The sequence below is a fragment of the Malaya genurostris genome, chromosome 3 (assembly GCF_030247185.1).
Source record: "Malaya genurostris strain Urasoe2022 chromosome 3, Malgen_1.1, whole genome shotgun sequence".
Lineage (NCBI taxonomy): Eukaryota > Metazoa > Arthropoda > Insecta > Diptera > Culicidae > Malaya > Malaya genurostris.
Window position 1 is genome coordinate 225,596,094 of NC_080572.1, and position 13,139 is coordinate 225,609,232.

The following is a 13,139-nucleotide window of genomic DNA, read 5'->3' on the forward strand; positions in this document are numbered from 1 at the left end:
GAATTGAAGGGTTGTAACATTTTTATTTTAAAAAAATGCAAACTGGTTTGATCTGGTCATTTTAGGAGTAGAATGTAGTATAAACAAACCGATGATTTTATTTTCAAAATTACTATTTGTATTTAATTCTACGACAAAGGCTTGATAGTGCCGTATGTTAGTCACCGTTTGAACCGCAACAAGCCACATCTGGTATAACTATCAAGTAACAATTAGAATGCCTTTAGGTTTTGGTTGTAATTTATAAGAATTCTGTAACTAATTCAACACTGACTATCTGTTTCAAGGCAGCTTTAATCAATGCTGCTTTTGACAAGTAATATAATATTTTTTTTATTTAAAAGATATTTTTTATTCAGCCCTATTTGCGTACAAGCTTTACGTGGCCGATTGAGCCGATTTTTTAAATAATTTTTTTTTTTTTGAGTTGGATCTCGTTGTCACCCTTTTTATAGGGGGAGAAGAGCTTCCATTTCCCTCCTGCGAGGATTGAAGGGCACTTCGTTCGTGGTTCGTCTCGTCATCCATTGCCGCATCGGTGGTATTGTTGTCGATTTCCGTCTTCTTTTCGTTGCTAGTTGCTGTAGATGCACCTTGTTGTATATTGGTTGCAGTTGCTGGTTGGTTGGAGGGTAAGTTGTTAACTGCAGCCGGTGTACTTTGTTCTATAGAGTATACTGATGGTTTCGTTGAAGGGAATGCTTCATTGTTGTTGGTGGCTGTCACAGGTGTACTGGGGTTACTTGGGGTTTGTGTGAAGGAAGCACCGTTGTCCTTTGGTGTAGTTGTCTCCTTGTCCAGTATATCACATGGCTTACCGTAGTGAACAGCTTTTTGGCAATATTGGCATGTGGCCACCTGATTGTCATAGGTAACAAGTGATTTGCACGGAATTCTTGTATCTTGACCGAAAATCACATAAGAAGGTATAGGCCTCTTGAAGTGTATGCGTAATAAACGTACGCTATTTAGAATACCGGGGAAAAAATTCTTCCTCTTTCTTTTTCAATAGAGAGAAGCTCTCCGTATTGGGACATAGTTTTGCGAATATATGAATCGGTGACGCTTGAGGGAAGATCACGCACACGCACTTCTATAGCATTATCTTCCATACATACTGGAATGTTGTACTTAATGTTCTCGTGCTCCACATAGTGCACATTATTATTGTCTTTTGCAAATTGAATTGCATCCAACTCTTTATAAAACTGGTTGTAAACAACATTATTCGTCTTATTGCATTGAAGTAAATGCACACGTTTAATGTCAAGATGCATTTGCTCCTTAAGAAAACCTTCAAGTTCTCGTATCGAAGGTCGAATTTTGCACTGCCTGAAGTCAACAAAAATTGTATTGTATTGGCGGTAGCTTTTGTTCGTTTGGTTCACTCATTTCGAGGTCGTTCTATTGTTCACTACACAATACTGTACTTGGTTTCTTCTGTCCCGAACGTAAGCTGTTTTATTTTTTCGACTGACTTGGATGAGATGTAAAACCGAACTGAGTAAGTAATATAATAGTTTTGATTTGGTTTATAAATCTTGTATAAAACTGTTTACAAGAACTAACATCTTTGCAAGATATTCGTCTTATCATTTCATTTTTAATTGCATTTCAACTCGCCAAAAATAAAATAACTAGTGCTAGAAGAAAACAGTGCGTATATTCTCATTATTGCTTTTTTAAGGGGCAATGTACAATCTTAGAAAAACAGGGGCAATTTACAATCCGTTGCAGAACGCAGTAGTTTTCTTCTTAGCGGAAATTCTGAAGAAGTTACATCAGTTTTTTTGGAACATTTTTTTTAAACAAACTGATGTTTTTGCCTTCCTCATATAGAAAGGTTATGCAATCACTGTGAAAACCGAGGCCCGGAGGGCCGAGTGTCATATACCATTCGACTCAGTTCATCGAGTACGCAAAATGTCTGTGTGTGTATGTGCGTATGTGTGTATGTAACGTGTTTTTGCACTAACTTTTCTTGGAGATGGCTGAACCGATTTTCACAAACTTAGATTCAAATGAAAGGTCTTGAGGTCCCATAAAAAATTTCTGAATATTATTTTGATCCGACTTCCGGTTCGGGAGTTATGGGGTAAAATGTGCAAAATAAAGAAAATAATCCGGAAATATAGGGTAAAGTGTGTTAAAAATTGTATACCATCACTTAAAATGGGGAAAAACCTTAAAAAAATTTCTTAATCGACCTCAAATCTTTTCTAATTGATAGTTTTTATCAGTAGACGGTCAAACAAACCGATTTCGGTTTTTCTTTTAAGAATCGAAGAAAATTATTTTGAGGAATACCACAGTATTATATATGATAGTATGATCGATATGAGAAAGGCATCATTACACCACTAGGTGGATTGAAACAGGTTTTTTTTCCTTAAAGATCCATCAAGCAGTGGGGGAAGAAACTGTTTTACCGGTTTTTTTAACAATGGCTGTTTTCCTGAGATCGTAAGTAGAACTTGGAAACATCCTCTTTAAAACATTGTTGCCAATTCAATTATTTCACAAAACTATCTTTCATCTGCCTTTAATGAATAGAAGTGTAAACTAGCTCTAATAAAAACAACGGTTGCCATACAGAAAAAAGTCTTTTTGTTTCTAGGGCAAATTTCGGAGCGTTATATACATTGCTGATTTTTTAGCATCCCTTACCACCTTTTTTCCAACTTAATTAGATTAGATAGCCTAGGTAAGTAACAAATTTCTAAGCGAAAACGACATAAGTAACTTTTATATGTTTGAAACTATATCGCCGTAATCAGCAATCAGCTCGAGTAAAGGTACAGTATCTGCATTCAATCTAATTTTAGTAACCATAAATGATTTCACGACAATCAAAAGTATTAATTACATCGCTAAATAGAACTGGTTAATTCCAAACCCATATTCCTTATTAGAATACCTTGATCTGATTGTACAACCCGCTCATTCGCCGCTTATAAACGATCACTGATCACTTTTTCTGCGATTGCTTTCCCTAAACTTCACCCACCGCAGAGACACACTTCTTTGTAGTATATGTCCTCATACAATGATGTTACAATTTCATTCTAACATTCTGTGTGTTCGTTATAAAATAAAATCTTTCATCACTAGATCACCCGCCACAGATAGTTGTTTATTTATAAATTCGCTTTCGTTGTCAACGAAAATTTTGCTACATTAACTATTTCTCTTCCGTGGGAAGCAGCACGTTCATTCGTTAAACAGCTATGACGAATTTTCCTTATCCATGTTATTTGTTGGGGTCAATGTTTACTTCCACTTTTTCGCTACAAAAGTCACGTTGCAAACCGACAAAACTTTGCTGTTTTCACAGTTGTTACAACACCACGAATACGGTTAAGATCACAAAAAATTCTCGCATCCCTTTCTGGAGCATTAAACTTCAGTCTTGACAGTGTTGTTCAAGAAGGAAACGAGTGACTTCCTCCGGTGTGGCGTCGAGCTTCCGGTCACATCAGATATTCTACACTATTAAATTGTTATGTTCACCACAATTTCTATTCGCCAAAGATCGCCCGCAGAATCCATCAAAGCTCGAAACGGAAACGCATCAATTAAAATCGAAAACCCGTTTTACGATCGACTTCAACCGTTGATAGAATGATACTCGACGAACGCCGAACCGATTGCAGGGGGGTTCATCCCGACTACCTTATGAGACACGACACCCGAAACTCGTCGTCGTTGTCGTCGAGAGATATGTCTGTTAAATGTGCGCGTAGATTATAGAGACGAAAAAACAGCGAACAAACATCCTCCCGGCTTCCACACTATACGGAAGCATTTCCCACGGCATTGCAGTGGACGGAAAAGTGCTTAGCCGTGTGTGAAAAATATATATGCGCCAGCAGGCGCGGAATCGACCGGCTTAAGGAAACATGTCGACGGAGACACCAATTACGGCATCGTACCGTACGTGACAAAGAGGTCGGTTGAGGTTACCGGCATTCACCCTAACGTAGCTAGCTTGTGTATCCTATTAACTTTTCCTCGGTGGTCATTACTCTCCTAGTGTTGGTCGAAAGAGGAGACGATTTTTATAAATTAGCGCTGGTTTCTACTTTCATCTTTCTACCCACCGACTCAGAACAGAAATCGAAAAACTAATGTTGCTTACGATCAAAACGTTATCATTTGTCCTCTTCCCGCAACAGCTTTTGAAAGCGGAGTGTTGTTGGAGTGGTTTGAGTTTCTATCCAGAATTAGATTAAAAAGATATCACTATCGTTCCGATAGTGATTATGATGACTTTTGCAATCAGCACATATGTATGGACCAACTGTTTGAAACTAATTTAAAATCCCAGGGTAATCGATTGAAGTGACAACAATAGGTAATAAAACCTTTCTCGAGTCCTTTTTAATGTTATATGCAATTAGGGTTGCCACTTGCACTGGTCTCGCCCGGTGCAGTGGTGCCAAGAAGTAGCCGGGCTGCCGGACTTACAAAAAATCTTCCGGGCTGCAGTACGACCGATGACTTTTAAAAATTCATATCGGTTCAACCATTATGGCGTAACTTAGCTCAACTACCAATCCATGCTTATCGAGAGAAAAGATTAGAATAAAGATAGATGCTAAGTTGGGATAGCGAAAAATGAAAAAGTTTTTGCCGGAGATAAGACTCAAACTTGCAAACCTGTTTTCAATCTCTGAAACTGCTCTTCCAGTTTTACTATACTGGGATGAGATTAAACATATTTCAAAAGGAACACGATTTATTCAATCATAATACATTTACACTTTGCATAGTTGATGTAGTTATGGTTCCTTCGTTACGAAGTTTTTCTTACGTGGTTTTCTTTACGCAGATATCTGAAGTTCTCGAAGTTACGCTTTTTTTTCTACGCTGATTTCCAAACTAAGCGGATTTTCTAAGTTACGCGTTTTTTCACATAAATTTCCGAAGCTACACGATTTTTTTTCGGTTCGAATAGCCCGCGTAAAAAAAGATTACGGCGTATAAAAAATAGGGATAGAATTCGCTCAAACTCTGGAAAACTTTTCGAGACCGGTAAGGCCGAGTGTCATATACCAATCGATTCAGCTCGACGAACTGAGTAAATGACTGTGGCGTTGAAAACTTAATATGGTTTCAAATTTAGATCCCAATGAAACAAGCCATAGATTGTAAGAATCCGTCAACTATTCACGAAGATATTGATATTTTTGTGATAGTTGATTTTTCTGCCATATCCCATAATAATTGGGATTTTAAACGAAACACGATGAAATGACGCTAGGAACTAAAATTATATACAATTTTCGATATAATCGTTCCAGAGTGACAGAAAAATTGAGTAAGGAGTGTATCGAAAATAAGCTATTCACATACATTTCTGTTGTACGCATGTATTTGTGATGGTTTTTTATGCTCAGATCACAGCATGCTGTGCGTTTGGCTATCAGCTTTCGTTTGTTTACTTGTTTGTGCGGTTGAAATTCTGCATTTTCAAAATGTCGCGTATTGAAAAGGAAGTGAAAATTAAGGTTCTGGGCATATGGCTAGGTTAGAAGGGTATTACTATGTGAAAATTAGCGAAGCAGTTTGAAATTCATCATGCCAGTGTTAAAACCATCATTAATAAGTTTGGGGAACACTATTCTTTGGATGAGCTACCAGGAAGAGGCAGAAAACCCGGTTCTTCTAACCCGAAACTGGACCAGAAAGTGGTATCTCTAATCACGAAGAACAAATCAATGTCAATACGGGATTTGGCCAAAAAAGCAGGAACGAGTGTCGGAATGATCCAGCGTATCAAGAGGCGAAATCACCTGAAGACCTACAAGAAGCAGAAAATCTCGAAACAAAGTATAGAACAGAAGACGCGAGCAGCAACAAGGGCCTGGAAATTGTACTCGCTTCTTTTGCAGTGCCCGGATGCATGCGTTTTGATGGACGATGAGACTTATGTAAAGGAGGACTCAAAAACCCTTCCACAATACTTTACTGTTGTCGTATGTGAGCAATGCGGACAGGTCGATTCAAGTGGGGAAATTCGGTCGAAAGGTACTGGTATGGCAAGCAATATGTTTCTGTGATTTGAAGTCAACCATTTTTTACACTACCGGAACTATAAATGCAGAAATCTATCGATCTGAGTGTCTCCAAAAGAGATTGCTGCTTTTATGTAAGAAGCATAGTACACCTCCACTGTTTTGGCTGGATTTGGCGTCGGCTCACTATGCCAAAACCACTCTCAATTGGCTTGCGGAAAAGGGTATACATTTCGTTGGGAAAAATATCAATCCACCAAATTGGCCTCAGCTTCGACCCATCGAACGTTACTGGGCAATCGTGAAGAGGGTCTTCAAGAAGACTGGTTAGTCAGCTGGGAACATGCAGGAGCTCAAAAAAGTTGGGCTCAAGCGTCCAAAATATGCGATGCAACATTTGTCCGGAACTTAATGAAGAGCTTTCGATCAAAAGTTCGAAAATTCGTGAAGGAATAACTTAAATTTCATCCGGTTTTGATTATACTCAAGTTTAACCTCGTACAATAAAAGATCAATTTTTTGTTTGAATAAAATATCGTTTTTTATCATAATTTTTAGGAAAAATTTGTGGATAGCTTACTTTCGATACACTCCTTATTCTATGTTAAATGAGCTATGCCGGGTTTTTGCGATGATATCCGTCTCGCTTCCATGGCGTTGTAATTGATCATTCAATGAAAAGTTGAGAGTGAGTGGGTATGTACAGTGAAAATGATTTGCTTCTCCCAAGCTTCATTTTCTTGGTTCATTGTACATTTCCACTCATTCGATCAATCACGAGCACAGCTCAAGTGCTCAGCCGAACTGATTTTTTCACAAGTGATAATAAAATGAACTTTTTCTGATCATGATTTTCCCAACACTCTAGTACAAATGTTTTCATCCGGATTTTTTATTCAATATTTTTGGGCCGACTGGCGCTACCGAACAGCATGCCCGTAACAAACACGCAAATCATGCTCCGTCCACAACGACGGTCTATCCACAAGCTGTTAATGACAGAACCGGATGTAAACAATTTGTTCACAAAGAACCATCTAAGTTTTTATCCGGCTTTGTATTCAAAGTATTTTTGTCCGGTTAGTGTATTAAAAATGTTATTTAATGACTTTTTCATTAAAAAAAATCTGTGTTCGAATTATGAAATTAATATTTTTTACGGTCAAGTTTTTGCGTTCCAAAATACTCAGGTAAAATTCCAAAATACTCCAAACTACGTTTCATTCATCCGACTTTTACATTCAGCCGTTCATATGACAAGCTACAACCCGGTTTGTGGTGCGGATGTGCGAGTGTGTAGGACTAAAAACTTTATAAATCAATAAAAATCTTCTTATGAGTATTATGCGCGTAACTATTTTTGATTTAAAAAAGTATGTCATTCAGCACAAATATTTCACTTAATTTTTATTAAAATCTCAGGCGCGATCATCGTGGCAATCAATTTTTAGGTTGTCATGCTAATAAAATATTCCTTCACGGAACGACCGAAATCAGCATTTTCGCGAAAAATTTAGTTGATTTGCTGATTTTAGTTAGTTATTTTTTGAGACAACTAAAAAAATCTTACTTTTGCTGATTTAGATTTTTTATTCTCATTCCCTTAATAATAATAAAATATTTGTTAAAATGACTAATTTTTTTAGTTGAATTCACAAATTAAACGTACTGTCATTTCTTAGCTAAGGCACACTTCATATCCAGTCAACTAATTTTTTAGTTGAATTAAAGAAATATAATGTTGTTTTCAACCAATATGAATGGTTGAATTGGCTTCTGCAATCTGCAGCTATATGGCGCCCTGTCACCGAAACGGTAACACCTTAATGACTACTAGCCACTAGATGGCACACTACTGCCGAAAAAAATTCAGACGCGGTTGTCTTTTCTATATTGGCAGGTATAAATACGATGTTGTGTTGGAGAAAAAGACATAAACGAAACGTAAACATCTTTTTGAATTTTTTTTCTTCTAAATCACTGTTTCTTCATTCTCACTGAAAACTTTGAGCACTCGGAAAACAAAAACCGAATACAAATAGCACACCGGACGGCGCAGCTCGGAAGGTTTGAAGATACAAAAAAAAACTTCATCACAATTAGAGTGAAACATTCGAAATTCACATCACTGCTCCGCGTAAAAACATTATTACGCACAATCGCTTCAAGTGCGCACAAATTCTGAATAAATACACTTTCCACTAACAGTTTACGTCATTTTTACATATCGGTTTAGAAAATTATATAGGGATATATCGTAACACATGCGAAAAACATCTAAACAATTTGCGAGCAGTTTCAACAAGACTGTCCCTTTTAGCTTTTTAATGGATTGTTTTGCTTTGACACTGCTGTCCTTCAGTAATGACGGTGATAGATAAATAGAATCAAAGTTCCTGATTTTAATAACGAAATTAGTTGTCAATGAGAATTTCGTGTTGGATTGAAATATTGCTGGTTTGTGTCCAGAATATTCGCCAACTAAACACATTCTCTAAAAATAAGAGTTTTTTTCAGCACAGTAAATTCTACATTTCAACTAATTTTATAGTTATTTTGGAAATTTTGTTGTTAGAATCAACTAATTCAAAAACAGTAATACGAATTAGGCGCAGAGCTAATTTCGGTCGTTCCGTGTTGGAATGAAATACAATTTTGTTGCTTATTAAATAAAATTGACCTGATAAATGAGTAAGGATGGATGGTTTGAGACGAACGGTTTGGTTTGAGTGCAATAGTCAAGGGACGGTAAATATCGCAGATGAAATTTAAAAATAGGCGTGCAGCACACTTTGCAGTTTACTTTGGCTTCGCACTTGGCGCAAAAATGAGCGCCGCCGGAACATTTGAAACTGCCGCCGTCGCGTAGTCGTCACTCGTCGCCACTACTGCGGAGTGAGAAAAACGTCGAAAATGCACCCACTTTTCCGCCATTCAATGCGAACGCGACGCCCGGCCGCGAGCTAAATTTAAAAGACAAAACCGCACACACATACGTTTTGTTATACAAAATCAAATTGAATTTTAGGCATCAGCGATGAATGCGGATAAGAACAATTACATGTGGTATTAATCGTTGGTATAATTACTTCATTACTCTCGTCCTGATTGCAGTTAGCCATGTTGACAGTCGATGACATCGGAATGGGTAGAGTCTCCTAACTTTTCACTAATTAAAAAAAATCTTCGACAACGACTCACTTGAACACTTATCACTACGCTGAAGAAATCAGGATTACGACCTGAGTAGACTGTATTATACGTTACCCAAGAAGATCACAAATGTATTTTTCGCAAATTATTTTTTTTCAGTTTATTCCATTATCACACGTCTTATCATCTTCAATTTATCATGCCGCATTCCCACACCGGGAAATTCGAGCGCGCACGTTCAAATCCACGATAAAACTACCGCATTCAGTGAGGATGGCACCTTGCATCAAAACAAAAACTTTGAAGAATTAGGTCAACGGTAAGAAACCTTGCGGATAATATCTGTCCACACTGCAACGGACGAAGACCAGTAGATGTATAAACATCATTGAAAAGATACCAAACGTGGGACCGAAGACAAATTGTTGTGAAATGATGGTTGTTTTTTGGCTTATTTGTTTGTGTTAGAAACTCGAAACGTTGATGAACTAGGTGTTGTTATAACAAAATGTTTCTTTTCTGTGATATGAGATGGGTCTATCATTCACAACCGATTCTTTTTATTAAATATAAACACATTTTAGATAACTTCTCATCGTCTTTGTTTAAGGGAGACCGGGGCTAAACCGGACACTCATTACAATAAGATTTTAACCCAAGTTATCTATACCGTTATGAAGCCTACAATTCTCAATTTGTGTCTTGGAAAAATATAGATTAATTTTTTGTACCAAGTCGCGATGAAGTGACTAACCCAAAATTCAATATTTTAGAAATCGCCAGGGGGGTACCCAGACCACAGACTAACAGACATGACAGCATGAGTAAATTCATATAAAAATAATTTTTCGTGATGCACTAGTTCCACCTATATTGTACTGCGCGAACTATTTACTATCTGTACACCCCTTGTGTTATGTAAAAGTTTTTTCACTAGTTGGGAGCTGCTTGCAGGGATGCCTGATTTCATCAAAATATTCGAAAATGAATCGTCACAATAAATTATTGGATTACGTTGATAATATATATTTAACTTTTTCGCGATGTTGGAAGGTAACCATTTATTTGACTCAACGTTGTTCATCTAGACTATTTTTTATTGTGTTGGTAGTTATCACCCGAAATTAAGTTGCGGCAGACCAGAAGCAAGTAAATATTGTAACAAAACGGGTTCGATTTTGTCTTGCGTTGGAGGATGAGAAGTAGGCACAATTATGTATATAGTTTTGGCAATATGTATTAAATCTGTATCCTGCATGAAATTCGCATGGACGTATACAAATCAATACATTACAGGTAATTATGTATGAATGGCAACTCTGTTGGTAAATGAAAAAAATAAACACAGTCTAGATGACAGACAGGATGTTTTTGATAGGGTAACGTGGCGCCATCATGACACATGTGAGTACTGTCCCAAATAAAGGAATATTCGAAATGACCGTTAAAATGATTGAAGAATCTAATTTGAGTGTCCTGTCTGTTAGTCTGTGCCCAGACTATAAATTTTTCACACTTAAATTAAAAAAGAAAACAGTTGGGCGCCAAATCTCAAGATACCTCTATGAGCCATAATCCACCCCGGTGGCACGATTGTCATCTGCATACAATTGGCATATTGTCGCAAAACTGAAATGTAGAGGCGCTGCTTGTTTAGATATGAGAGCTGTCAAATCGGTAGGAAAATTTCTAATTACTCCACCTTTTCAACGATTTCTTTTGAAAATGGGCAAATTCATTTCAAAAACCATAGTAGAAGTTGAAGAAAAAGTTTTTACTCTGAGGTGGTAATGTTGATCTTAGTTTATTATGCGAAATCTACCGTTTATTCAGAATAGACCTTTAAACTTGGTTTGATACCATTTTTTAAATGCCTGGAAATAACAAATAAAGTATCCAAAATAAATAGTACTCGATCGCTATACATTCTAGTACTCGAGAAATCAACATTTCACTGGTTTCTGTTTAAAAAAATGTTGATCCGAAAAAACCTAACCTTACCCAATTTCACACATTTCTGAATATTTTCCATGTTTAATCGTAGTTTACACTGAAAAGTAGTAAAGTAGTAGTAATCACTTTGAAATCGATTTTATTCTACTCCGAGTGTACTTTTATTGCTGATATCTATTTGTACTATTGAATAAACGATAAAAATGTTGCAAATCACTACTGAAAATTTCCGAAAGAATCCTCCTTTTCTTGGTTCCAGTTTTCATTGGCAGGTGTCGCCACCGGTAAATCAGCTTTGCGACAATGTGCCAATTGGATTGAAGCCGAAAATTTTGGTTCTTTGGTTCTAGTTCGCTGTCAAATGCTGTGTTTAAGCAGTGTTCACACGTTCACATTTTTCTTCATGCGGTTGCACCAACATAAGGAAACGATTTCGATGGAATATAATCAAACTATTATAAACCACAATTTCTTTTTCTTTTTCAAAAAGAGGTCAAATTACTTGTTTTATAGAGAATACTAGACTAGAGTTATATTTATATTGGGTTTGAATAAATTAACTTTTGACACCAATGTGGTTTGATTGTATGGTATAAACGTAGCTTAACATATTGTTGATAACAACGCCACCAAAACAAAATGCGTCGGTTTCAGGAACCAGCTTCCATAGCAGGGAGGTGCCATAATCCTACTCGCCGAAAATACAGGTACTGTCTCGAATCTTGATACCCTACTGTACCAAAAAAAAAATATCCTAAAACTAACTTTAGACTCTATTTTGAAGACCAGTTGATTGTTCCGCTACATATAAAAAACGTTTTGCTTGAATTTATGATAAATGGGAGGTAAAATAGAATTGAACTATAGAGATCAATATTTAGGCTTATTACAAGAGCCCGTTAAAAATTTCAAGTGGCAAATTTTGTGTCCGGTTTATTTATTTTCGAGATGCAATAAAAATTTAATTTGCCAAGTTATCAAAAACACGATATGAACTTTCAAAAGTGGTTTTTAATTTCAAACGTCGTAACGATGCACAGATATCAAATAGGGCTATTGTACCAACATCTCATAGGTGGAGTCTCCATATTACTTTGCGATTACTCGACTTTTGATCAATGGATTGTGATAAAATCGGATACAAAATCTTTGCTTCGGCTCTAAGGAGCAATACGCAGAAAATATAGCTCGAATGTTGTTTCATACTGCTGTTATAGGGACGCGAAAACTCGAAGCGAATGCACCTATTTTCATCTTATACCTAAAGTAAATCTATCGGACAGAGACAGCAGATCTTACTCTATCAAAAGGTTTTTTTTTATTTTAAATGACAGTAAATTACCTATTGCAGAAAAGTGGAGCCGTTACCCTTACCGTTACCCGTTCTACTGAATTTCACAAAAATCAGTAGAAAACGTGCACATTTTGACATGAACATAACTGACACCAAACTGAATTGATTCAGTGTCATTCTGCCAACTGAAGTTTGCCTGTCACATTAAAATTGCGTGTTTACAAAGTCAATCGATAGATCGCAATAATTCACCTCTACTGTTAAAAATGAACTGAAGATTGTTGTCTTACACTACATTTCATTTGAATAACAGTAGGGAAGACCGGGACGAAAACTGCTACTTCTGCTCTTGCGTAAAAAATAGTGCGGAAAATAATATTTTCACTAGGAATATTACACAGTTCGACAAATTCTTGTGATTTTACATCTTATCAGATGCACATAAATGGAGCGTCATATTTCACACGAATTTGTATTCAAGAACATGTAAAATTGAGTTATTTGATAATTACATGGCTTTAAATCGAATGCAACAGCGGGACTTGAACCGAAAAACATTAGATCACAAAGCACGCCAGTTAGTCGACTGAGCCACAGAAGCATATATCAGCCTAATGAATAACTGACACATATAAATCCAAACAGTAGGACTTGGTAGCCTAGTGCAAATTATGTTTATTCAGCCAAGCTGATGTAATCTATTCGATACGTTGTTTCAAAGT

The 13,139-nt window shown here is 36.7% G+C and overlaps 1 protein-coding gene across 6 annotated transcripts in view; it reads right to left on the reverse strand.

Moving 5' to 3' along the window:
- Nucleotides 1-9,474, reverse strand: part of LOC131438010 (calcium-binding protein E63-1) — a 202,747-nt gene extending 193,273 nt beyond the window's left edge. The window contains exon 1 of one of the 6 annotated variants that reach the window (XM_058607751.1): nt 9,107-9,472. Coding sequence is in view for 3 of the 6 variants with exons in the window: in XM_058607752.1 (XP_058463735.1) it covers nt 9,107-9,157 (51 nt within the window). In the remaining 3 variants the exon portion in view is untranslated. Of the gene's footprint in view, nt 1-2,917; nt 3,623-7,686; nt 7,708-8,820; nt 8,889-9,106 lie in introns of those variants that run through there. The other 5 variants (XM_058607750.1, XM_058607752.1, XM_058607755.1 and 2 more) reach the window with 5 other exon arrangements.
- Between the last annotated feature and the right edge of the window lie 3,665 nt (nt 9,475-13,139).